General features: G+C 45.3%; 1 protein-coding gene across 1 annotated transcript in view; it reads right to left on the reverse strand.

The window, feature by feature from the left end:
• The window catches only part of ITIH2 (inter-alpha-trypsin inhibitor heavy chain 2), a 35,050-nt gene extending 18,716 nt beyond the window's left edge, over positions 1-16,334 (reverse strand). Inside the window, exons 1-9 of the mRNA XM_058681948.1 lie at positions 16,133-16,334; positions 14,781-14,855; positions 13,051-13,083; positions 11,467-11,636; positions 8,411-8,515; positions 7,499-7,661; positions 3,683-3,790; positions 2,832-2,960; positions 1,318-1,434 (exon numbers count right to left, since the gene is read on the reverse strand). Coding sequence (XP_058537931.1) covers positions 1,318-1,434; positions 2,832-2,960; positions 3,683-3,790; positions 7,499-7,661; positions 8,411-8,515; positions 11,467-11,636; positions 13,051-13,083; positions 14,781-14,855; positions 16,133-16,216 — 984 coding nt within the window. The 5' untranslated portion in view covers positions 16,217-16,334. The remainder of the gene's footprint in view (positions 1-1,317; positions 1,435-2,831; positions 2,961-3,682; positions 3,791-7,498; positions 7,662-8,410; positions 8,516-11,466; positions 11,637-13,050; positions 13,084-14,780; positions 14,856-16,132) is intronic.
• Positions 16,335-22,457: the final 6,123 nt, after the last annotated feature.

Raw genomic sequence — 22,457 nt, forward strand, 5'->3', positions numbered from 1 at the left:
CCCTCTCCCTGCTCCTCTCTGCCAGGCTGCTCTCTGTTCTTCGGACACTTGGCACACTTCTGACTCAGAGCTGTTGCCGTGGCTGGCCCCGCCACCTACAGCCGTCTGCCCCCCGAGAGCTGCGTGCCTCTCTCCACACCTTTGAAGGGTTTCCGCAAGCTCTTCTCAATGCAGGCAGCTGTTTCGGTGACAAACCTATTTAAAATTTTAATCCCCTGCAAGTGGCAGTCTTGATTCCTAATACGCTTTTAATTTTTTTTTAATGTTTATTTTTGAGAAAGAGAGAGAGAGAAGAGAGAGAGACAGAGTGTGAGCAGGCAAACCCCCGACACGGGTTTGAATTCACAAACCGTGAGATCTTGACCTGAGCCAAAGTTGGAGGCTCAAAGGACTGAGCCACCCAGGCGCCCCTACACTCCTCTTTAAAATAACAAAAAGTGGGGTGCCTGGGTGGTTCAGTCAGTTGAGCCTCCGACTTTGGCTCAGGTCAAGATCTCACGGTTCGTGGGTTCGAACCCCGTGTCGGGCTCTGCTCTGACAGCTCAGAGCCTGGAGCCTGCTTTGGATTTTGTGTCTCCCTGTCTCTCCTACTCTCCCCTGTTCATTCTCTGTCTCTCTCTGTCTCAAAAATAAATAAACATTAAAAAAATTTAAAAAAATAACAAAAAGAAGGGGCGCCTGGGTGGTTCAGTTGGTTAAGTGTCTGACTTCTCAGGTCATGATCTCACAGTCCGTGGGTTCGAGCCCCGTGTCGGGCTCTGTGCTGACAGCTCAGAGCCTGGAGCCTGCTTCGGATTCTGTGTCCCCCTCTCTTTCTGCCCCTCCCTGCTTGCTCGCTCTCTCTCTCTTTCTCTCTCTCTCTGTCTCAAAAATAAACATTAAACAAATTTCCTCTTTTGTTCTATAGAACCTCATCTATACCATTTAACGCTGGACTAGCTCATATTGAACTGCAGCCTGGGAGACATAAGGCAGGATGGCCCCCCTCAAGGAACTGCAGTGTGATTAGAAAAGATGTGCCTATAAGGACCCATGAATAATGGGCAGGTGCTGAAGTAAAACGTTATGCAGAAGAGCAAGACGGAAGCACAGGAGTGCTCAGTGCGAGAAGGAACCGAGATGAAAATGTTCCAACGGTGAGTTGTGAGATACATGTGTTGTTTACAAGCCACCGGCATCTGTGGTGTTTTGTCACAGTGGCCCGAGGGGACCGAGACAAGGTCCGATGGGACAGGTGCATTGAATGGCTGCCGTGTTTGGAGGGGACCAAGGAAGGCGGGGAGCCCCATGTACCACTGCCAACAAGGGGATACTCACTTGTTTCATTTTTATGCCCCACATCGAGCCGCTAACATCAATGACAAAGAGGATGTTTTTGGGAATTGGGTCCAGGTTGTTAGGAGCGAAAAAGTGGACAAAATATCCATTGAACACCTGGAAAACAGAACACGGTGGTTAGGGTGTAGGAAGACGGGGCCCAGGGGCTAAGAGAGGAGAGGTGTGGAAGCAGGCTGGTCATAAAGGAGAGAACAGAGGCTTGGTGTCTACCCAGGTCTCTCCCTTCTCCTTCCTTCTCTCCCTCACTCCTTTCCCATGTGGGCCCAAGCCTTCTGGGTACTTTAACTCCCAGGGCATTTCCCTCCACTCCCTCCACACACCCAGTCTTCATGGAGAGCCTGTGTTCCAGGCACCGTGCTAGCCAGCAGTAAAGCAGGCAGGCTCTGCCCTCACAGGGCTCACAGGCCAGCGGAGGATACAGACAAGTAAAGAGGCAATAACATAGAGTGCTACGTGCTAGGATGAGGAAAATAAAGGGCTCCGAGAATGCCCAGCGGATGTGATCTGACGCAGATGGGGGAGTCTTTCCCAAGCTGACATCTACACTGGTCTTGAGGATGAGTTTGGAGTTGGTCCGCCAGTGTGGGAGTTGGGCAGGGTTTGGGGATACAGGTAGGAGTAGGGAGGAAGTTCTAGACAAGGGTGAGGAAAACATAACACCCTAGGGGGTCTGCGAGCTGTCCAGGACCACGAGGGCTATAGAATTTAAGAATTCAAGGAATTGGGGTGGAGAATCAGTAGGAGAGATCACGAAGGACCTTTACAAGCACTCTAGGGTGCTAGGTTCGGATTGTTCTTGAAGGTATCAGAAGGCCTCTCCAGCTACCTTCCTGATCATCGTCTTTGTCTTCTACTGCAGGCTCTGATGCCTGCCTCCCCAAGTTCTCTTTCCACTGCCCTTTGGTTGCTTCGACCAAGACAGTACAATGGCTAACTGTGGAGGGTGTCACTGTGGATGCTTCTCGACTTCCCTGTCCTGGAGAGCACAGGCTCTTGGATACCCTCTACGGGGCTCTTACCTGAGCACAAGGGAAATACAGACATACACCTAGGACATGGCAAAAGGGGAAAGGAAACTTTAGAAATCTCACAAGGAACATTGGCCCTGGAACTCACCATTAGCCCAGATCTTTCTCTTGGTTGTTCCATCCACCCAGCCCCACAACCTCCCTGCTTTCTTTGACAGTTTAATTACAAAGGGCCTTCGAAGGTTATCCAAAACTCCCATTCTGTGGTTTTCTACTGTACTTCATAGAAGGCCTACAAGAACCTTTCTGGGACAAGGACATGAAACCCAATGACCCTCTGTTTCGTTGTCTTCCTATGAAAAGATAATGCTTAGTAACACTTAGAGACACATGACTGTGGTCCATTCTCTGCAACTCGACACTTGCCTTGACCGCTAGGGGCCGCCCGGAAGCCAGGGCGTCTGTTCAACAAGGAACAGTTGTTTGGCCTCAGCATGGTGCTTCTCCTAGACTGTTTTTACCCACCTCAAGTTCACCGGCTTTCTCTTCTCTGTTCACGTCATACATCACCACCAGCTCTCCATCTACCGCGGTCTCAGAGCAATTGAAGCATTTTCTTTGCTGCGCCACAGTGGGCTTGAAGGAAACATGTGCCTGGAAAGAACGGTGATGTCAGAGCCCCGCCTCTGCGCCCGTCCCTCCCCAGATGAGGGGCTGACAGCCGCACACAGGTAAAGAGGCACTGCCCAAGGCTTGATGGCCATCCTCTACCCAGGAACCACTGATTGTCCCATTTCCAATGCAAGGGACAGTGCCAGGCATGTGAGGGAGTATCTGCCAGCCTGTGGTGCTGTTGCCCAAGGTTTAGGACTTTTCTTTTTTTTTTAATATGAAATGTATTGTCACATTGGTTTCCGGTTCAGGACTTTTCAAGATAGCCAAAGAATGCCTCCCTTCCCCCACCAGAGAGATGGCTACCAGCTTCGAGAATGAGTTTGTGAAAGGTTCTTAGAGGAACTGGCCTCCTCCACTGTTGGTTATAATTGGTCTTGAAGTAAAGAGAATTAAGCGGAGGATCTCTTGCTATGACTGAGACCATTTGTGTGGAAGCTTTTGGCTTTTGGCTACTGGTCAAGCAGATGACTTGAGGGAAATGGGGCCCCCAAAGGGAAAGTCAGTGGTCAAAATGCAATGAGACAGTTGGGAGTTGTGTTCTGCAGACCCTGGGGAAGACCCTAGATTTTGCCCAGGGGTGCCTGTTCCTTCACAGAGTTCAACACCTGAACTCTTTTCTGTTCCCCGGAGCACAGGGAGGGAAGAGAACTCATGAGCTAGTAGCCACTTAGACCCTTTGCAATGGGCAATACTTATGATACCTTCTGCTGTCCTTTAGATAGCACTGGAACACCATCAAAATGACCATCAAATGTGTCAGGAACATGAAGAAATTTTATTCCCTGGGGTTCGATAATCCACACGTCTACCTGGAGAAGGGAAAGCAAATTATTCTAAGCCTCAAGGCTTTTTGAGCAAAGACTACAATTACTACATCGTCTGCTGTAAGTTTTCCCAGAGACAACCCAGCCTGGTTCCATGATCACTTCCTCATGGTCCTTAACTTCTGTGGGATATGACTCATCTCATGTGATGGGCGACTCAGTTCTTCCTTTCCAGTACTTCATTCCTCCGGGCTTAATGCCCCGTTTCTAATGCCCCCAGTTTTGGGGGGCTGTTGTTGTTTCTAAGAGTCTTCATGCTGTTAAAGGGGGGAAAAAAAGGAAAGCCATTTCTAAAGGATTCTGCAGTTACTCTGTGGCTCTCTCCTGGGCTTTTTCATGTCTTTTCTATCTACCTGCTTTGGGCAGAGCTAAATAGGACATCCCCTTGGGTGATCTTTGGAAAAACCATAATCCTGGCTTCCTCTCTATAGACCCTACATGGTCCGCTAAGCACTTCACATGTATGAACTCATTTAACTCTTATCGATAATGTTACTATCTATTATCCTTTTATTTGTTATTGCTCATTCAGAGTGACCCAGTTCATAAGTGGCTGAGGCAGGCTTCAGACCCAGGGCCCAAGCCCCTAATACTTTGTACACCGCTTCCTATCCTCCAATAGCTCCTGCTCTGTCTTTCCGGTAGATATCGCCAAACTATCCATTAGCCCCATGCCACAATGCCACAATGTTTTCCATGAGATGTCCCTTCTTTTGCACACGCCTGCTTTCATGTGAGGTCATCACATACAGTCACGTGCACATTGGTTTCCTTACTGCCTCTTCCTCATTTAGGATCCTTTGCAACAGTGATGAGCTATCTCCCCTTTGGAAGTACCTGCCTTTGGAATCATGTCAAAATTCCCGCTGATTTTTTCAAATCTGCTTTCATCAAGTCATGGACACTTGTCTAAGCAGAGCCAACATTTTCTTTCTTGGTAGTTACAAGATGGGAACTTAATTTGCCTCCACAATTCCCATTAGCTCCAGATTCTCCATGTTGGTAAGGATTAAATCTACACAGAATCGGGTAAGTCAGTCATCCCAGGACAGTCTGACCCACTCATTGCTGGCAGTTGATTAAGCAGCTCTTGAAGGTCAGGGAGAAAAGTCAGAAATTGACAGAGAACTGGGGCTACTGCTTTCATTCTCCCATAAGATTCTACCTGTGAACAAGTGTAGAGTGAGTCACTTGCCATATTTGTTGACTTTTCGGCAAGGAACACAGACAGGAGTTGGAATAAAACATTTTCCCAAGATTTGATACATACAGCTGGGGGGTTGGGGTGGGGGTTAAAAAGAGATGTGTTCCCTGCAATTCCTGTATTTCCAGTCCTTCTGATGGTGATTAGAAACCTTTTCTGGAAAAAGCACAGGGAGAAGGTCTAACTTTATGATTTCTCCTTCATTTATCTTTGGATGAAATCAAGTCTCTTTAGAAACTGAAATATTTCATAGACTATTTGGGCTGGAAAGTACCTTAAAAACCATCTAGTCCAACCTCTTATTTCCCAGATGAGAAACTGAAGGCCGGGAAGCAGGTTTGGCCAGAGTGCCAACTCTGGACCAGAACCCGGAAAACTTGCCACCGTGTCTAACGCCCTTGCTAATATTCTAAGACTCCACCTGTCTTGTTTTAAAACCAAGGAATTCCTGACAGCGTGGGAAGTTTAAGGATGAACAAACATTTCAGAAATACAAGAAAGATTTATGTGCTACTCGGTATGTGTGTTAAGAATCATTATCCTCATGGACTCAAACTCAAATTCTTGCATTGGTAGCATAGAATGTAGTCTGGGATGCAGTCAGACATAGTTCCAGATCTTAATGGTTTCTTAGGTCTGGTTCCTTAGGCAAGTTATTTATATAAATCTGCAAGTCAGGGCTAATGAGACCTACTTTGTAATTTGTGGGGAGGAGGGGTGCCTGGGTAGCTCAGTCGGTTAAGTGTCCGGCTCTCGATTTCCGCCCAGGTCATGATCTCACAGTTTGTGAGTTCAAGCCCCACATCTGTGCGGAGCACAGAGCCTGCTTAGGATCCTGTTCCCCTCTCTCTCTCTGCCCCTCACCACCTCAGAATAAATAAACTTAAAAAAAAAAAAAGTCCCTGTTCATCATGAGTGGCAGGTGCTTCACACATATAATTTGTGGGGAGGAGTCAATGACATAGAATATGCCTTCTCCTACCATTAACTCAGTTACTAATTAATATTATTAACCACCTCGGTACTTGCATCACTATAGGCAAGATGCTGATCGTATCTATTTACCATGGGATTCAAGCACTGAGCAAGAGAATGGGGGGGGGACAGGCCTACATTCTTCATCACTCCTAGGAAAATAACCAGGGTCACATTGTTGAGTTGTGCAGAGCTGCCAGCCAGGACCATCAAGGATGCTGGGAGGTGGCCCATAACCCACTTGCCAAGTCACGTGTCCTGACACGAGGCGGCCTTTGCCGGGAGGAAGGGCATCTTATCCTATCTTTCACAAAGGCACGGTATGTGCCAGAAGGGACACTTAAAAGAACTGAGTGGCATCGAGAGCAGGCTGATGCTACACAGCGGTCACGAGAAGAAAGTGTGTTCTGTTGGTCAGTTACGCAACTTTCCAAATCAGGATACAAATTTCACCAGGATCAGATCATCCCCTGGAGTCTTCTCGGTCTGAGGGCCATTCACAGCCTATCTGGCAAATGCAGAGGCAGATTGGATTGGATGCTCTCCTGGGCTGCTTCTGGCTCTGCTCTGCCTCCTACACAAAATGTTCGTGTGATGTCACAAAGCTTCAAACTCCCTAAAGAGTTGTCTCGGTTCGGAGGGCAACAGGTGAAGTCAAGTCAGCAATGGTGAGCTCATATTGGTAAGGAAGTGGGGGGCGGGCAGAGGAAGAGAACTAGCTTCACTGAGTCCTTATCATTTGCCACCCATTGCCATAAATTACACGGAAAATATGTTATCGTACCCTTCCTACAGATGAAAAAACGGACGCTCAAGGTAACGAGTCCTGCGTTAGCAGGCCAGCGTAATGACTGAATGGCACTCCCCCCACAATGACCCCCGAAGCCATGTCTACACGTCTGGAAACTGTGAACATTACCTCCTTTGGAAAGAGCATCTTCACAGATGAAGTTAAGGTAAGGATCTCGAGACGAGATCCTCCTGTACTACTCAGTGGACTCTAAATCCAAGGACAAGTTTTCTTATAAGAAGAAGGCAGAGGACAATGTGAGACACGTAGGGGAGCACATGGTGTGGCCACCAAGGCAGAGATCGGAGCGGTGTGGCTAGGAGGCCGCAAGTCAAGGAGTGCCAGTGGCTGCCGCACGCCGAGAGAAGCCAGGATTCTCCCCCAAGCCGTTAGTAGGAAGGCCCTGCTAACACCTTGAGTTCAGATTTGTGTCCTGAAAATAAATTCCTGTTGTTTCAAGCCGCCCAGCTGTGGTCATTTGTTAGGGCCACCCCAGGAAATGAACACAACTAATAAGGAGCTGGGCTGGCATTGAAATCCATAAGGAAGTGCCCTCCTTATGGGTGGACTCCAAACCCATATGCTGATCAGTGCCCCTCACTGTCTTGCTGAGTCGAATGCATCCAGCATCCCCAAAGGGTGATGACCGGGAGAAAAGCACAGGCCGGGGGGTAGGAGCCTTCAGGGGAAGGTGTCACCTCACGCCCTGCAAATCTTGGCTCACCTCCAAGTGTTTGGCCAGTCGTCCGGGCTGCAGATGGAGTCTGTGCTCATAGGATCCCAGCTTCCTCCACTTGACTTCCTGGTAATGAAGTTCGAACTGCACCTTCGCTCCGGGGAGGACGTTTACTTCGGTTTTGAAGTTTTCCATGTCAAGAGCCCTGCTCCTGAAAGTTTAACACCCCCGACATAAGTCCCCACATGCACGAGGGAGAGCAAGACCCCACGTCTATGCAGGGGGCATCTAGGCTTTTCTGGGCAATCAAGCCTGCTCCAGTGTTCGTGAAGGTGAACAGGAGGTACAATAGACATCACTGAAACTTCCAGGTAACTTTAATTCCACCAACAGCTTAGTCTCCTCTCCTGCCTGATCGTTTTCTTCCAGAGCTTCTTACAGATTTGAGTGCCCTCTGCTAGTTATCGATCCCCATTCCACGCCAGGAACTTGACAGGCGTCATTTCTAACACAGCGGCTCTGCAGGACGGGTATCAGTACCCTCATTTCCCAGATGATAACAGATGAAGCTAACAGATTATTAGCAACCTGCTCAGGACCACTCAATTGTGGGGCCAGGACTCAAACCCAAACTCAGATGGTTCCAGAGACCGCACGCATTTCCTCTGAGGCATTTGAGACTCATTCCAGAGGCTCTTTCCGTTTGTGAAAGTTTGCAGAAAGAAGAAATCTATTATTGCATCAAGTGGGATATGCATTTCCAGCGTAAGCCCTGATGTAAACACATACACGTCAAGGTTACCGCGATCGTTGATTGAGGTGTTTAGTTTTAATGAGGAAACAGCACGGTTAGCAAGTGAGGATGATGTGGGCGTTAGGAGCAACCATGAGTGATTTTTAAAAATTAAATGGGATTGAGTGGGAGGAGCCACGGATGAGCCGAGCTGGCCCCGCCCTTACCTCACCAGCCCGGCGGTCTTGCCTTTTGCTCTCGCCTGAGAGTACAGCGCTCGACCCACTGTCTTCTCCTTAATTGAACTCGTGAATGTCGTGCCGTCTACGGTCCTAAAAAATGACAGGGGGCCACTGAGTTGTCCCGAGTAGCAGTCTTAGCAAAGCAAACTAAAGACACACAACCCACCTTGGAGGAGTTAGTGAATGGGGGCAATTCTCATGTTGCACCTAGAAGTAACAAGAAGAGAGGCATCTGCCTATTTCACGGTCAGGAGTCCCTTTATCTGGCAGTGTGATTTAAGAGGTAGGCGCCCATCCTGAGAGCTTCCCCTCTGGAGTTGCTGCGTGTGTTTACAATCACTCCGCATCTTCAAGTTTTACCCTTCAGATTAAGCTGTGTTCCCTTTGGGTATCCCTTTTGAATTAGAAATGTGCCCAGGGGAGGTGACTGAGAAATCACTGGTTGTCTGGCTTACATTTGTTCAGAAAATTCTTCTTCTAAGAGCCTGGAGGCGTCACACTGCCCTGCAAGGGTGGGGAAGAGGAAGGAAGGAGGACGGTGCTGGGGAATCCCTTAGCACATGGGTGTTTATCCCTCTAACATCTCCCTCGGGGACCTCTGGCTTCCTTCTCCTTCTCCATCTTTACCTGCCCCACTTTAAATACTTGTCATCTACTGCGTACCAAGTTAATGATGGGTCAGAGCCATCAAATTACAGGATCTCAGAAGCAAAATGGCGCCCATGGCACTCAAAGGGATAGTGCCTCTCACCAAGGAGGTATTTAGAAACGTGTGGAGAAGTCTTTTGGTGTGCCGATGACCGAAAGTACTGTTGGCATTATGGGAGGGGACCCAGAATGCTAGACCTTCTGCAGGTGTGACGGCCAGTGTCCCATCCCAGGAGCCACTGGCATGCTTGGTGAGGCACGCGTGAAGGCCGCTTCTTCAGATGAGAGAAATCAGAGCCAGGGGACAGTGACTTCCTTGCTCAAGGTCACACAGTCGGTCAAAAACAGAGCTAGAACTAGACCCACGTGTCCAGATCTGCCCTACTCCCCAACAACCCAATCTCAGTTTCAAAGACCGAAAAATCTTTAAGACAAAAGGAAGTTATTTCTAGCAGGAGAATATTTGCAACCTTGATAAAAGGAGCAGAAGAAATGTTTTGACCAGAGACGAGGGCTTGGCAACTCATGTAGAATTCTCTGGTCTCACAAAGTCATCCCTGACTAGAGAGAGACCAAAGTAAATGTATGTCACAGTTCTATCATCCTTTGTCACCTCAAATCTTCTATGCAATGAGATGGAAAAGAAAGAAAAGAATGAAAGAAAACAGAAAGAAGCAATGTCTAGAATAAATGCTGGTTATGTGGTTGAGAAACAAAAATTGAGTAGAAGAGTTTAAAGACGATTTTTCAGACACAGTATCATGTTATACCGCTACATAAAAGCTCTTCCTTTTACATTTTTGTTTTTAGAACAGGCTGCCTAAAATTAAAAAAAATAAATAAATTTCTTGGGGCACCTGCATGGCTCAGTGTGTTAAGCATCTGACTTCGGCTCAGGTCATGATCTCATGGTTTGTGAGTTCGAGCCCCGCGTCAGGCTCTGTGCTGACAGCTCAGAGCCTGGAGCCTGCTTCGGATTCTGTGTCTCCCACTCTCTTTCTGCCCCTCCTCCACTCACTCTCTCTCTCTCTCTCTCTCTCTCTCTGTCTCAAAAATAAACACTAAAATTTTTTTTACAGAAATAAAAAATAAAAAAATAAATTTCTAAGCTAATTCAAAGGATATCAAGCCAAAGTCACCGGACACCTTTTCCCCACCTACTTTGGTTGGTTTAGAAAATATGATTAACATGCTCTGCAGTTTTTAGAGGCCAAGGTGTGTGGTATTTGAATGCTTCATTTATTCACAGTTATCGTTGGTGACCTTGGTGTATGAAAGACCAAAGCCGATGAGAAGTATCTCAATCTAATATCTTAGTAAAAAAAAAAAAAAATAGGCCGTGTATTTGCAGAGCCAATGCAGAGCCGTGTGCTCTGTGCTGGGCACAGGACATGGGAAGGACGTGGCCGGGTGGGGCACACTGTGGGGATGGCCACCTAAGTGATCGGGGGTAGAAAGCCATCCAATCACTTGGAAGAATAAGCGATGTTTAGCCTTGATAAGTGAAGCCACCAGGCGGGACAAGATAATTGGACTTCACTTTAGAAAGCACTGGAGTGGTAGAAAAATATTTTTTGTTATGGAAATCTTTAAATATACAAAAATAGGACAATATAAGAAACCTCCATGAAACCATCCCTGAGCCACACCGTTGTCAGTCAGTACTCAGCTGGTCTCAATTCACCTGTACCCCTACTCGACTATTTTGAAGCCAATCTCAGCATATCATTTCATCCTTGAACACTTCAGTATGTATTTGGCAGAGAATTAGGAAAAGAAAATGTTTTGTGAGTGGAACCAGAGCCGGTGGGCAGAAGCGGAACAGATTCCAGTGAAGTATGAGAAATCATTCTAACAGACCTGTCAACCATTGAGTGGATTGCTCTGGAAGGTAGTGAGTTGATCGTAAGGAGATATGCAAGTCAAACCTGAATGAGCCATTTGTCCTCAGCGTTAATTGAGGAATCCGATCACTGGACATGTGATTGGACTTAATCAGTAGTTCTCATATTTTTTCCCCATAGAGAAACAAATGACAGGAGACACAGAACTGCTCTGCACACATACTTGGTTTCCTATAAGCCACGGCTACTCCATATATCTCCCCCGAGAAAGCATGTTCAAGTGCAACTAAGAGTTGTTACCAGAGAGATAGCTTAGTTAGCTTTCATTTATGAGGCGTGAAAAGCAAATCCTTCACAAATTCTGATACTTTGAACAGAAACAAATCATGGGGACCCAGCCCACCATGACTCTTGACATCCAGTGGGTCCACAGCTCTGACAGTGAGAACCACCGGAGCAGCTGGCCATTAAGGTCCACTCTAACTATGAGGGGGGTTGATTCTATGAGCAGAGCAAAGCCAATTTGTAGCCTGGATAGGAGTTACTCACATGGAAAAGTTGGAGATGAAGGCTCCTTTGGGAATCTGAACATCAAACACAACATTCTGAGGCCGTGGGGAGTTGTTCACCACTTTGGTCTGGATGAAGGTGTTGGCCATACGAGAAGTAATAGTGGACTGGACTTTATAGCTATAAAGAGTTACTTGATCAACATCGTCCTGTAATTGGTAAGAAAGCATAGGCGTACTCATGGCAAAATGGCACAGAACTTCACCACATATTTGATGTTAACAGCACTACATTCTATCATGAACGATCCTCAGGCATTGCGAAGCATACGACTCAGGTATTACTAGGCTTTCTCCTCGCTTAGAATATTCTCCAGGCAGAAGCCTGCCTTTGTTTTAAGATCTCTGGAGATGTCTTTCAGCTCTATGGGTCTATTAATGATGACGTTTAAAGTGAGAATGCGAGTAGAAAAGGGTTGTGGGAAGCAAGGTTGGAGCGAGAAAGTTCAGGCAATAATGTCAAATGCAGGGCCCTAGCAAAGGAAAGGGTACAGGATTGCGGGTTTAGGGGACCCTGGCTGTGTCTTCAGAGTGGGGCGCAGCAAGGGGACAGTGGGGTGGAAATACACGTGTGGTCCCCATACTGCTACCTGCCTTCTTCCACCGTATCTGTTACGGGGCCATCTTCTCCCACTTTTCTTCTCCTTCCCCCAGTTCGAACAACATACAAACGGTAACACGCTGACGGGTGTGAGCAACCAGTGGAACGTGGGGAGAAAGTATCATGTGGATGCGATGATTGGTCCCGTGCTCTGGATCCCCTTCCCCCACACTGCTCTACAGACTTAAGGCAGCTCTAGTGTGAAAAATTATGGTATCTCAGTGTGCTCAAAGGCAAGGTACTAAAAGCCCACATCTTTCAGGAGATGCCTGAGAACTGCGAGCTTCTTCAGGACCATGGCAATGATGTGACCCATCACAAGATTTTGCTTGTTTCTCCAAAAGGATTTGCTTATTTAGATAGTAGGTGTCACATGCCCAAGTCCGTCAGCCAAGATTAAGCCTCTGGACTCGGTAACAGCCAGCAAACTTCAAGCTACGACAAAATCCGGGCTACGTTACTTGTCCTTACTACTCCTTAAATGTATGCTTCTCAAAGTTTCTGTCCGTGCAGAGCAGGAAGGCAACGTAAACCACTTCCTTTTGATGTTTTCTCACCACAGGAAGGACTTCTTCGAACATCTCAGGGAATCGGGCCATGTTGTGTTGGGGAGCTCCTTCTCACAGTCCCGTTCCCCCCTCCAAAGCTGTTAGGTGTCATATTTTAAGTGAAAACGGCTAAGCTGGAATGAATACATGTACTTGGATGAAGCCAGTGTTGTTGGCAAAACTTGAGACGGTTGAGAGAAACGACATTTTCAGCTCCTGGTGACATCTCTCCTGGCTACTCTCATGCTGAATTTCAGACACACTTCCAAACAGAATTGGGCAAGAGGATATTTCGCAAGTCAGGTAAATGCTCTCAGGGATAGAGACGAAGGAGGCAACCATATTGATCTCCAGATAATAGGTAACAGGAAAATCATTCCGGCGTTAATTTTTAACAAAATCAAAGTAAACTCACCATCGTTTCTCCAGATTCTCCGGAAATGCTTCTCTGTGAAAGGAAGTTAGATAATCATTCTTCAAAAGTGTGTTACTTATTACCTAGAGGACAAAAGCTGCTTTCTCTCAGTCAAGAAAAAATTTGTTTCCCTTCAATACTGATCTGTAATTGATTCGCTGGAGCCGAGACATAAATGTCAAATAGTCTCGAATACTATTTTCCCAATGGTATGTTTCTCTGAACACATTTCCCAGCCACTTGGCAAGCACATCATTCTTTGATATAATGCTAGAACAAATATTTTTATTTTATTTTATTTATTCTTTTTTAATATGAAATTTATTGTCAAATTGGTTTCCATACAACACCCAGTGCTCATCCCAAAAGGTGCCCTCCTCAATACCCATCACCCACCCTCCTCTCCCTCCCACCCCCCATCAACCCTCAGTTTTAGAACAAATATTTTTAAATGAAAACATTCAACCAAACACACACTGAGTGGCCTGTATCACCTTTATCCTGTTTTATTTATTTATTTTTTATTTAATTGAGTGGTGATCTGGATGCTGGGGCTCTGGGCATGCCGTTCACAAGATCTATAAGTGCTTTGCCTTACAGGGTCCCTTGTCCCCCCACCCCACCCCACCCCACCCTCATCCTTCAGACCTCAGCCTGGGGGAATTTTGTCAGTCAAGCTCTCTCATGGCCCCCCACCCCCAAATCCAGGTACTCTTCAAGTTTTCATGGCAGCTAAATTCTTCCTTCCAAGCGAGACAGTGCGGACGTGTGTCTGTCTCTTCCATTGGGCTCAGCTACGTGAGGGTAGGGATTTCGAGGTATTTCCTCTCTGGGGCCAAGAACAGTGACTGTCATGTGAAAAATCCTGTACTTCAGCTGCCATGTGAGGGAATTATCCACATGAAGGATTGTCCTCTGGACACGGAAAGCCGAATGGGTTTAAAGCAAAGGGTGAACACCTAATGTCTGTTGAACTTTAACAGAATAAGTCAGGTGCTGGATATAAGGCTAGTTATGCTAATTTGGGATGAACTGAGGTTTTAGGGCAGTGTTCTGTGACATCGTGAGGTCAACAGTTACCCTCTTCTGAACTTTTTGAAGGTAATTTTCAGTGACGAGACTAAGTTTTCCCTCTTGTGGCCGGATGGCATGAGAACTTGCCTATTGGGTTTCAATACTACTGGTCTACAAGAAACCTGGACTTTCAGAGACTCAAAAAGTCACATCCGTACAAAATAAGCCGTTGGTCAGCTTCGTGTGGTGTCCATGAAACACCCCCATTCCCAGCACGTGGCCTCCATGCAGGAGAAGCCACACCCTGGCTGGCTTCCCTGGAGAACTCACCCCCAAGAGTTAGAGGACGCATCTGTGCTGTTGCTGCGGCCTCCAGGATGCAGCCTTGGACATGGCCGGTCCCCAGACTCTGAGCTACTCCCCACCGCAGCAGTGACTGCCCCAGGAGGATGTGTGCCCAGGGGGAGGTATCTGCCACCCCCGGGAGAAGAAATGCCCTCCCTAAGAAGAAATCCTTCCTTATGAGGCAGTAACATCATCCTATAGTCTTAAAATTAGAAGGAAACACATAGCTCTTCATCCTTTAAGGAACTAAGGTGACCATTACGATAAAAAATAAAGCTCTGAGACCATTTAGCAAGAAGCATCTTAATCTTTTCCCTCCTTCGGTCGTGATCTCTTTCATTCGTCCCTTTCGAGACTGAGGCTTACTGTACCTGAAATCTCTGTTTCTCTGGTGCAAACTGAAATTTCCCCGGGGCCAGCTCCACGAGATCTCCATATTCTGCAAACTTAGAAAAGAATTTAGGATATTTATTTCTATTAATAAAAAAGATTCAGAGCAAAGGAGGCAGTGAGGGACAGGCATAAGGGATTCATTCATTACGCTTTGCTATCTTGTTTCCTATAACTCTGGGAAATCCCATTTTTTAATATAATGACTTCTTTAATGTTTTTATGTTTGCTAGTTATGTCTCAGAGGTGACCAAATGGAAGCTGTTATCCTCCAATTTGTTGGACGAAGGAACGCATTTTTTAGTCTGCCAGAAGACGATGGGGGCATTCAGGTGGGGGTCACTGCAACCCAGTGATCAGGGAGGTGCCTGGGGGAGGCATGGGGTAGATCTTGGCATCAGCAAATGTGTGAGTGGATAAATATGTCCATACGTCTCCTCCAATTTAAAATGTTGATAGGAAAGGAATGCACAAACACATTTGGGTATCTTGGCTTGGATCCCTGGCTCTGTCAGTGAGATTTCCAACACCCTCCGGGGGTTCTTAAGGTGTTGGAAAATAAGATCGTTTCTAAGCAGACAGAGTGATTCCCCCCGCACCCCTGCCATCCCGTTCTTTGGCATTTTTGTGGGTAATCCACTCTGCAAGTATTACAAAGCCTCTGCATCTCCTACGATATTCCCATAACACACATTGCTTTTCTGGCGTCAGAATAACTCTTGTGTGACATTCAAAATGACTCAGTCCAAAACTTTCCTTCTGTTGGCGATGGCCAAGGATCTGAAGTAGAAGCCTTGAACTCCCTGGAAATAATTCCTGCCATCTGCCAGCCTGCAGGCCATCTCCTCCCAACAGGAATATTTAAAGTGCCCTCACTACAGGACTCATGGTTCACATGGGTATGAAAACCAATAGTGTTAATGACTTTTCTTATACTGATAGCAATGTGTCATCCTTATCCAGCTAATAATTATTAAGTGCTTCCTAGTGCTTGCATTGTGCTAGGTAGTTTACATATGTCATTGAATTCCCCTAGTACCTTTGGGGTGGGTCAAGGATCCCCATTTTTCAGATAAGGAATAGGCAGCTGGGTTCCATAGATGGCGCCCCGTGGGGCCGGTCCATTGAATTTGACTTAATACTCATGCAAATCCCATTAATGCTTTCAAAGGTAAGTACACATTCCAGTAATTAGAAAAGCGAACACTCCTACCCAGATGAATTTTACCACAAATTTCCTTTCTGCACAGACCACAGTCCTTAAATAGCAATGGCCACAGACTACTGGGCAAATGCACAGGGCAACGACAAGGGGTTTTCTGGAAGTACTTACTTCTGGAAGTCCACTGGTGGGGATTTCGAAGCCTCGTGTTACAGAAACGAAGAAGCAGACGAGAAGGCACGTGAGTCGACTCATTTTGCTGGGTGGCTTTGCCAAGATCTCCGTGCAGGGTCTCGGGAGAATTCCACTCCTCGCTGAACCCAGTTCAAAGGAACAGCAGAAGAGTGCGTTTTTTAAAAGAAGAAAAAAGAAGAAGAAAGCTCTCAAACTTTGTTCAAAAACGGGACAAATATTTGTTCTGGAGTTCAAACTTGCGCCGTGGGGGTGGATCGGACACCCAGAGGTTATTCAAACAGCAAAGCCAGAGGTAGTCAGTGGGCTGTGAGGACAAGTCAGGGTCAGATGGATGTGCTTTCCTTGCCTTTTGCTGGTTTCTGTTCATCTCAGAATCAGAGGGACCTGAAGATCAGCATCATCCTCTTTCACGGACCAGGTGGGGAACTATATGGAGAGAGAGAGAGTCAGAGAAATAGCGTCAGTGTAAAGTTTCTGGAAACGAAGCCCTTTTATTCAAATGAAAGCAGAAGTTTAGCACAAGTGGAGAAAGAAACACACTGGTTTTCTGAGCAAAGCATTCACTGCTAGCCTGTTCCCCTCTGTCTCTGATAACTGAGGATCCACTGCAGTAAAGCACCGGGCACACAGCCGTGCCAGGTACAAAGGCACGCTCTTCAGTGGGGATGTTTCACGAGTGTCTTTGACTCAGAGGACAGTGTCTGTTCTTGTGGCTGTCCCTGATCAGCCTCGCTCAGGTCCGTGGAAAAATTAATTCTCCTCAGTTCCAGAATCAGAGAAAACCCAGTCTGGAAACATTGTGGATGATTTGCTTCCCATTTGTGGTCTGGAGATAATAAAATACTGTCAGCTAAGAGGTACTGAGCCTTTCTGGTGTCAGGCATTTTTACTTATTATCTTTAACTCTCTCTCTCTTTTTTTTTGAATCTATACAAGAACCGTGCAAGGTATGTGCTATATTTATCCTCCTTTATAATGGAGGAAAATAAGGCTAAGTAATTTATTCCACATCTCACAGTAAGTGGAGACACAGATCCAGCAAGGTTGGCCTGACCTAAGCACTTTGCTCTCCATGGCCACGCAGGCTTAGGAGAGGTAACCTGCCGTCCATCACTGGGATCCAGTGTTCCAGGTGTGAATCTAGACGAGAATTCACCTGAAGTCTCCAACCTGCATGGTAAGTCTACTTGATGAGTCTTTCTCTTGAGTTTCTATTCCAGACATTTGCTTGAACAAGGGTCATGCCGTGGACCCCAGTTTGGTCAGCAGGGGACCTGAGCCCCCATGCCTTTTCTGGTTTTCCTTCTCAGAGTAGAACCCATGGCTTCCTGCCTAATGTTCTGGGATCTAACACCTGGCCTTGGACTTGTAGCTGGAAATGACCACTCTCTAAAGTCCACTCCCACGGGGGAACCTGCACCCGCATGGAATGAGGAAGTCTGCTTTGGCCACAGACACGTGATGCTGGAGAGCTCTTTCCAGGGGATCCTATTCTGAGCACACCCAGCAGCTTCCCTCGAACCCAGAGACTCACTGTGAGAGTTACATCGAACACACGGCCATTGTCTGAGACAGCCGTGGATTTTGTTTAAAGGGAAAAGGTTTAAAAGTTTATTTCAGAAACAATGCAAAGGAAGAAAGAAAGTCAAAAACAATGCCCTGAAGAGAAATTTATATTGAAATATGCAGGATGGTACATAAAAAAACTATAAATTTATTTATAATATCCACGCACATGCCAAAAATCATTCGAAGTGTAGTTTCAAGTAGAATATACAATGCAAATTAAATTAAAAAAAAATTTGACAATTAAAAAAAAAGTCAACCATACGCCGTCTCCATGAGACACTTCATCTCAATGAGACAAAAACAGACTAAAAGTTGATATTGCATTAAAATTCTGTTCATTTCAAAGACTTAAAAACAAAGAGGGTGTTACAAAGGGGGTGTCAGGTTAAAATAGATGTAGCAAATCATAACAAAAAGAAAGTCAGAAGAAAGAATTAAGTTTAAGATTAGAAATTAACAATTTGGAGGGGCACCTGGGTGGCTCAGTCGGTTAAGTGTCCCACTTCGGCTCAGGTCATGATCTCGTGGTTCATGAGTTCGATCCCCACGTCGGGCTCTGTGCTGACAGCTCAGAGCCTGGAGACTGCTTTGGATCCTGGGTCTGTCTCTCTCTCTCTCTTTCCCTCCCCCTCTCGCACTCTGTCTCTTGCTATCTCTCAAAATAAATAAACACTAAAAATTTTTTTAAAAAAAGAAATCAACAGTTTGGAGAAAACATGATAATAAAATATGTTTTTAAACTGGAAGACAGTGATCCATCAATGTGATTAATAAATGCAGAATATGTGAAAACAATTTAAAAGTGAAGATGAGGCATACAGTATTTTTTGTGAATTTTTTTTAATGTTTATTTTTGAGAGACAGAGCATGAGCAGGGGAGAGGCAGAGAGAGAGAGGGAGACATAGAATCCGAAGCAGGCTCCAGGCTCTGAGCTGTCAGCACACAGCCTGATGTGGGGCTTGAACTCACGAACCAGGAGATCATGACATGAGCTGAAGTCGGATGCTTAATGGACTGAGCCACCCAGGTGCCCCAAGATGTAGAGTATCAACATGAATTGACCAGTATGTCAAATTCATTTACATTAAATGTAAAATATTTATTAAAAATAGCCCATAATATAGAGGTAAACAGAACAAAAAAACGGAGAGAGAAATAGAAAAATTACATAAAAAAATAATTGAGCCTGACCACTTTTTGGAACTTCACAGGATATACAACATCTGGACAACTTACTGAAAGTGACATCATGGTTTTTAATTAATTCAATGAAGTAGATGTTGTTTTCACCCACAAATCTGAAGTACACACTAAAAAAATTTTACAACCAATTTACCTTACTAAAAATAATAAATATTATCCTGGACCACATTTTCATACCAGGAAAGAATAATCCATAAGAGTGAAAAGGGGATTTGCCTAGGTGATTGAGGCTGTTATTACATAAGAAAATTTATCAAACTAAAACTTCAGCAACAAAAATACTAAAAATTTGTCACTCTCAATAGCTATTGAGAAGTCACTCAATAAATTACAAAATCTATTTCAGGTGAAAGTGCTTAAAACATTAATCTCAGGAAGCTTTTTTTTTTAATATACAGGAAGAGTGCATGTGCATTTGTGTGTGAGTGTGTGAGTGTGTGTGTGTGTGTGTGTACACATGTATAAAACCAAGACTCAAACTGGAAAAAATCAAGAAACACTATGCAGAAAAGTCACTTCTCTTAAAATGAGAAACCACAAGATTAGTTTTTGTTGAGGGTGTGATTCCTAATGTAGAAAATTTAGAGACTCTCATTAAAAAATTTACTAGAAGTAGCAAATCTGTTTGCCAAACAGCAAGGTACACAGGTGAACCCACAAAATCAGTTACATTTTTCTTTACTAGTGATTGCCCTAGAAATGGCACAAAAGAAGTACCTTTTTACTAAGTGTATCAAAAGCACATAGACATTTAAGTCACGACAGAGATTTATAACAAGAACCATCTTAAACTTTGGTAAAATAAAGGAGTTTATAGAACTGGAAAACTCTACAGGATGAAAAGACAGAAGTCAAAGAAACATGGTTTGAAACCACTAAGAATTATGCCCCATGTTTTAGGTTTTAAAATTCATTACAAAGCACAAGTTAAAAAACACCTATGGTGTGATGCTTAAAAGTATAGATGCTGATCAATGGAATAAAATAGTGAGTCCAGAAATACATGCCATATAGAATATATTACAGACCCGTAGCAACAAAACACAAGGGAATGAATTCAGTCCTTCATAAATGCTCCTGGAACAATTTGATAGAGGTATGAAAAAGAATCAACTGTAATCCGTATCTCATGTGATATACAACAAAAATGTAAATGATTCAAAGAATTTCATGTTAAAAAGAGTAATGAAAACTGGCTACCTACTACGTGCTGGGTCTTTTTTGAGGCACCTGATAAAGGAAACAGTAGAACGAGTAAAATACACATGATTAGCAAAACTGGTTAAGGTTTACTAGGACCGACGAAAGCTGCAATCTGTCTTTACCTGTCCTTTATAGAAGAGGGCACGGAGGTTCAGAGAGGTTAAGTGACTTGTTCAAGGTGGCAGAGGCAGGATGGGAACACGGGCTGAGGCTGGCAAGCCTCACAGAAGATGTGGCTCCTAGATGAGCAGAGACATGACATAGAAGGAACTGTAGACGTTACATTACACGGGTTAAACAATACTCAGATGGAAAACAAAAGCGGCTTTAATTTGCTATCAAACACATACCTTAGTCCTCTGATATCTGTGGGGACAAGTTCCAAGATTCTCAGTGGATGCTTGAAACTGTGGATAGTACTGAGCCTTATGTACACTGTTGGTTCCTCTACATACATACCCACGATCAAGTTTAACTTACAAGTTCGGCAGAGTAAGAGAGGAGCAACAATAACTAACAATAACATAGAGCAATTTAACAAGATAGTGAAATTCTGTACGTGTGGTCTCTCTCTTCTCTCTCTCAAAATGCCTTACGGTCCTGCACTCACCCTTCTTGCCATGGCGTGAAATGACAAAATGCCTACGTGATGAGATGAAGCGAGGTGACGCAGGGGTCACATGTAGCGTGAGGCTGCTGTTGACCTTCTGAAGATCCTCTTCTAGATCGTGGTTGAGATGGCGGGAAAACAAAACCGGGAAACTGGAACTCTGGATAAGGGGTGGGGGTGGGGGACCGCTTTATTCCACCAAAACACAACTCAGACACTTACAAACGGTGCCGGGAGCTGTAGAGAAACGGATGATCACGGATTGCTTGGTGGCACAGAGACTGGCTCCATCTGTCTGGTGACCGATGTGGTACAAATATAAGCCACGAGCTCTAAAATCTTGCCACACTATCTCTACCCCAGAAACAAATTCCCGGGAAGTGATACAAAGGGGGGAAGTTTTATAAAAAGTTTATACCAGTGAAATATGGACAAACAGCAAAGGGAGAAACGATCAGGGGCTAAGAGAGCCGCGCGTTGGGTTAACGAACTAGTTCATGTACCATAAACACCCTGATGGAGACCGACTGTCAAGTGGCTCAGCGTGGCAGTGCACAAGGACGTGGGAAGGGCAGACAGCACTCAGCAACCTGTGATAAACTGGAGAAGAGGACGTGGTTCTGGAAGGTATGGCCAACTCCCTTCGGGAAAGACGCCCATTTCACAGAGAAGATGTCACTTCCGTGGGTCTAGGAGGACGGGCAGGATTTGTCCAGGCTGACCATGGGAGAATGCCACCCAGGAAGGGAGCATAGGGGGTGCAGAGGCGGCCGGGGCATTCTGGGCGATGGGTGTCCCTCGGTCTGGCAGGAGATGGCCAGGGGCCCAGGTGCAGGAGAGCCGGATACGCCACACCAAGGGACTCTCAACCCTGTGCTCTGGGCGCTGGGAGTCCAACGAGGATTTTTAGAAGGACGGAAGCAAGACAAAACACGTTTTATAAAGATCATTTCAGGTGAAGCGAGGATGACGGAAATGGAAGTTTCTGAGGCAGCGGAGATGCTCACGCGCTGGGGAGGCATGGAGCTCTAAGCCAAGGCAGCCGCATTGAGGACCGATGGTAAGATGCTCATGTGAAATGCTCTGTATTTATGTCACTTAGCAAGCGGGTGCTTTTGATGTATAGAAGTGTATGCGCTGATTATTGCTGAGTAACAACGAACAGCTTGCAGATGGGTGAAGACTTGCATTTACAGCTATAAAAACTGGGCAGTTGGCAAATAGCCATGAAGTCTTGGTGACTAAAGTGTAGTGTCTAGGTTCTTTAAAAAAAAAGGTTCTTTAAAAAAAATTTTAATGTTTATTTATTTTTATATAGACATATATTTTAATGTTTATTTATTTATTTTTTATTTAAGTTTATTTTTTAATTTACATCCAAATTAGTTAGTATATAGTGCAACAATGATTTCAGGAGAAGATTCCTTAGTGCCCCTGACCCATTTAGCCCATCCCCCCTCCCACAACCCCTCCCGTAACCCTCAGTTTGTTCTCTTCTGTCTTGTCCTCCTCTCTGTCTTTGTTTCCCTTCCCTTATGTTCATCTGTTTTGTCTCTTAAAGTCCTCATAGGAGTGAAGTTATATGATATTGGTCTTTCTCTGACGGACTAATTTCACTTAGCATAATACCCTCTAGTTCCATCCATGTTGTTGCAAATGGCAAGATTTCATTCTTTTTGATGGCCGAGTAATACCCCATTGTTCATATGTACCAC

Source organism: Neofelis nebulosa, chromosome 8, assembly GCF_028018385.1.
Source record: "Neofelis nebulosa isolate mNeoNeb1 chromosome 8, mNeoNeb1.pri, whole genome shotgun sequence".
In the NCBI taxonomy this organism is placed as follows: Eukaryota; Metazoa; Chordata; class Mammalia; order Carnivora; family Felidae; genus Neofelis; species Neofelis nebulosa.